Source organism: Sesamum indicum, linkage group LG1, assembly GCF_000512975.1.
Source record: "Sesamum indicum cultivar Zhongzhi No. 13 linkage group LG1, S_indicum_v1.0, whole genome shotgun sequence".
Taxonomy (NCBI): Eukaryota; Viridiplantae; Streptophyta; class Magnoliopsida; order Lamiales; family Pedaliaceae; genus Sesamum; species Sesamum indicum.
The window spans coordinates 17,375,090-17,378,663 of NC_026145.1; the positions used below are offsets into that span (position 1 = coordinate 17,375,090).

General features: G+C 38.0%; 1 protein-coding gene across 1 annotated transcript; it reads right to left on the reverse strand.

The window, feature by feature from the left end:
- On the reverse strand, positions 521-3,574 carry LOC105171861 (UDP-galactose/UDP-glucose transporter 4; the record flags this gene model as incomplete). Its single annotated transcript, XM_011093113.2, is given in 7 exon segments — positions 521-1,025; positions 1,320-1,427; positions 1,517-1,618; positions 1,720-1,962; positions 2,294-2,495; positions 2,598-2,626; positions 3,420-3,574. Coding segments are annotated over 7 exon segments (1,071 nt in total). The 3' UTR covers positions 521-764.

Consider the following 3,574-nt stretch of genomic DNA (forward strand, 5'->3'; position numbering starts at 1 on the left):
TCTCCCTTCCATGGCCCTTTTGGCCTCTCGTTTTTCTCCAATTTTCCCCCGTTAATTGACGGCAGCAAAGGGACAATGTTTTCATTACCAGCCATTCTTGATGGTTTTCGTGTTTGCTCCTAATTTTCTTGAATTTGATTAGTTCGATGGTCTGTGGGACTGAAGCGTTGTGGATGTGCATTCATCTACTGGTACTGGTAAAGTAAAGTGGATTCGTTCACAGTAAAAGAAAGTGTAATGCATTCGTGTCGCTATGCATGGGGAGAATTGGACACGTGTCGGGAGCCCAGTTGGTTATTGAGATCTTTATGGTAGTCAAGATTTACCTCCGGTACACGTGTGGGTTGTTAATGGGCCAACTGCTGTGTCTGAGGCTTGTGGACAGCACACGCTCGTTGATTTCGGACACTTATGGCCCAATGGGCTTCATAAACAGTTCCCCCCATTTGAGTGAATCTTGTTCCAATAATTCACTCAACTCAAATGTAGTCATCAATAACTAGAATGCATCACACAATCATGCAATAATCAGTTGTGTTGGTACTTGCGAGTTAATAATACTTTGAATAGTTTTACAATTGATCATAGAAAGAAACCTCATGGAGACTAACAGAATTTCATAATGAGATAATTGGACAAAACACCTAAGAAGTAACAATCATAGGATAGAGAAAAGAGCTTAGATCATAACTATTACAAATTTCATGTGACAACCGAAACGGAAGTGATTACATGATGAAACCGTACGTCCACCATTACTAAACTCAAACAAAAGGTCTCTTCTCTTCCTCTTCCTCATTTCCTATTTGCAACCTATTATCTTCACCTTGAGATGCATTTTCATGCTTGGGCTGAGTGTCTGAGGTAGGAGGCGACCTCTTGGGAGGATTGTTGTCTGCAGGTAACATCTTCAACACAATCCCCATTGCTATCAGCAAGAGCCCGGTTCCATGTTGCTCGGTTAAAGGTTTTGTGAAAATCAAATACGATAGGAGTAAAGTCACTGCTTTCCTTGCAGTCGTTACCTGTTATATATTTCAGAATCAAAACATGAAAAACAAATCGTCAACAATCAACTTAGTTTAAAACAGGATTAATCAGCATATAAAATGGGACGTGATTTAAGATAGATTTTAAATCTGGAATCCATGAGAGTGTAAGAAATCAAGAAACATGAATACAGGGAACAGAGTGATTCTTAGGGGCCTTTTGCATGTACCTAAACCTCAAGAGTGGTTGTGTAATTATATTTCCTAAACTTTTGTAGATGGATAAGTTGTGAAGGACCTATCAAGTAAATAACTGGGGTTGCGTCATACCATGGCTGTTGTGGCGGCACCAAACAGAGCAATGAGGGACAGGACGGAGACTTGCCCAATAAAGGTGGCCATGGCTTCAAAAACCAAAACTCCGTAAACATAAAGATGCTGCATTGAAAACAAATATAATTTGGTGAATGAATAATCATCTGAATGCTTTCTTTAATCAGAATGCAAACCAGTTTCTTGATCTATACCTGTGAACATGAATCCCAAGCCTTAAATAGTTCTCCTGTAAATAGCATTGGTGGAATCAAGAAAGGCATGCCGACCAGCGTTGAGCAGAAGAGCATTTCCGTCTGGTGTGGTAATGAAATTTTACAGTGAACAATTATAAGTGACAATTTTTGTTTACTCTGTTACAACAACCAAAGCAGACATCAAATCACATGTATCTCACCTGTGTTGTTTCAGGATTCATGGTGAAGATAGCTTCTTGTAGATTTCCTAAAAATGCGTCCATAATCAATGCCCCAGATACCATCAGGACACCTATCACACTGAAATTAGGCGAAGTTTGGGCATCTGCTAGAGTGAAAAGAATCAAGCCCACGACCAAAAGGACAGCAGATATATATTCGTGAGGTGGATATTTCCGTCTCAAACCAGGAATAAAAGCCCCCATTAACATCACCGGCAGAACCTGACATTCAACCAAATTCCGGAACCAATGAGGAGAAAACGATCACTGAACAAAATCCACATGTCATTCTTATACGCAATTTCAAAGGCACAACATCTATTACAATATTTCAGTAACCTTGAAATCTTTGAACTATCGCTTAAAGTCATTGTCATATTTGCAGATGAACATATGCAAAATGATTAAAGCTCGTTGTCGGCTTCAGTATCTCCTTTTAAGACACAAAATCTTCATGGGAAACATAGAATGACAATTACAAGCAAGAAAACAACATGATGTGTTAAATTGCAGTTTCGCATCAATAAGAACTAAGAATTGAACTTGATTTCACCTTGGTGGATTTGAACATGAGCTGAGCAGGATAGTTGAGAAAAGCCAGAGAACCTTTAGTAAGTCCATTTGAGCCCATGAGTACACCAGAGAGTTTCACATAAGTCTTCCATGGATTCACCATTTGCTTAGTGGTGAATCCTTGAAGATAGATCAGCAAGATGTAAACCCATCCTTGCACGAAGGTGAAGTACCATCCGTAACTGCATTTAAACAAGATCACCAAGAATTATCAGGAACAGAATTAAAGCTATCATAAGCTCAAAACAAGAACTACTTTTAAGTACATGTCAATTGAGTCTCACCTGAATTGGAGTCGATTGTAAACATATTCCTGAAAGCCATGAAAACGGAGTCAATATTCGGCAGATGTGGTTATACTTTGCATTTGATAATTAAGTACAAAGCAACAACAACACGGATACTATTGACATAGGATTAGTTGCTAGGAGTCAAAGAATTGCTAGTCGATAGAATAAAGTGAAAGAGTTAAAAGAACCATTGACGTAATCTGGTTATGTATGATGAGAAGAGAAAACAATCAATACATGCAAGGTCATTTTCATCACTGAAAATTCAGAGAGCAACGGATCAATCAATGATGACAATGATCTGTGAAGTTATTTCTACGACAGTGTCCCACAACCTAACTCTCTCTCTCTCCCGCCCTCCAACACACATACACAGACTCAAAAACACTAATAAATTTCAGGAAACACAGACAGAAATTCATAAGCTGTGACAAAAGGACAAAATTTTGCAAACATGATATCATAAATCATATTTTCACTAAAAACAGAGAATTCAATGGTAAGACTATGTGCCAGAATGCAAGAACTAAACAAACATCGGAAAAGAAATCTTTGACCAAGCACTCATAAACATGCAAGAAAAAGATCAGCTTGACCCCAAGAAAAAGATTAAAAAAGGAAAAATAAGAAGAAATTCATCGATTCAAAATTCACTAACCTCTTCAATTATCTAACAAAAACACGAAACAAGAATTAAAACAAGAACCCCTCAACATCAAATCTAAACCGATAATTTCTACTTCTTTTTGTTAAAAGAAAGTTTCATTCTTTTCTTCTGAAATTATGCCAAAAAGAGACAAGAAAAATGTGAATTACCTCACAAATGCCATTAACAAGATATCCAAAGAAAAACCCAGAAGAACAAATGAGAAACTGCTGCCACCTGGGCCTTTCAGTAAGCGATATTCCAAACAAGGAACGCGTCTGCTCGTCATTCTTCATCTTTATCTTTTCTCTCTAATTCCCCCCCT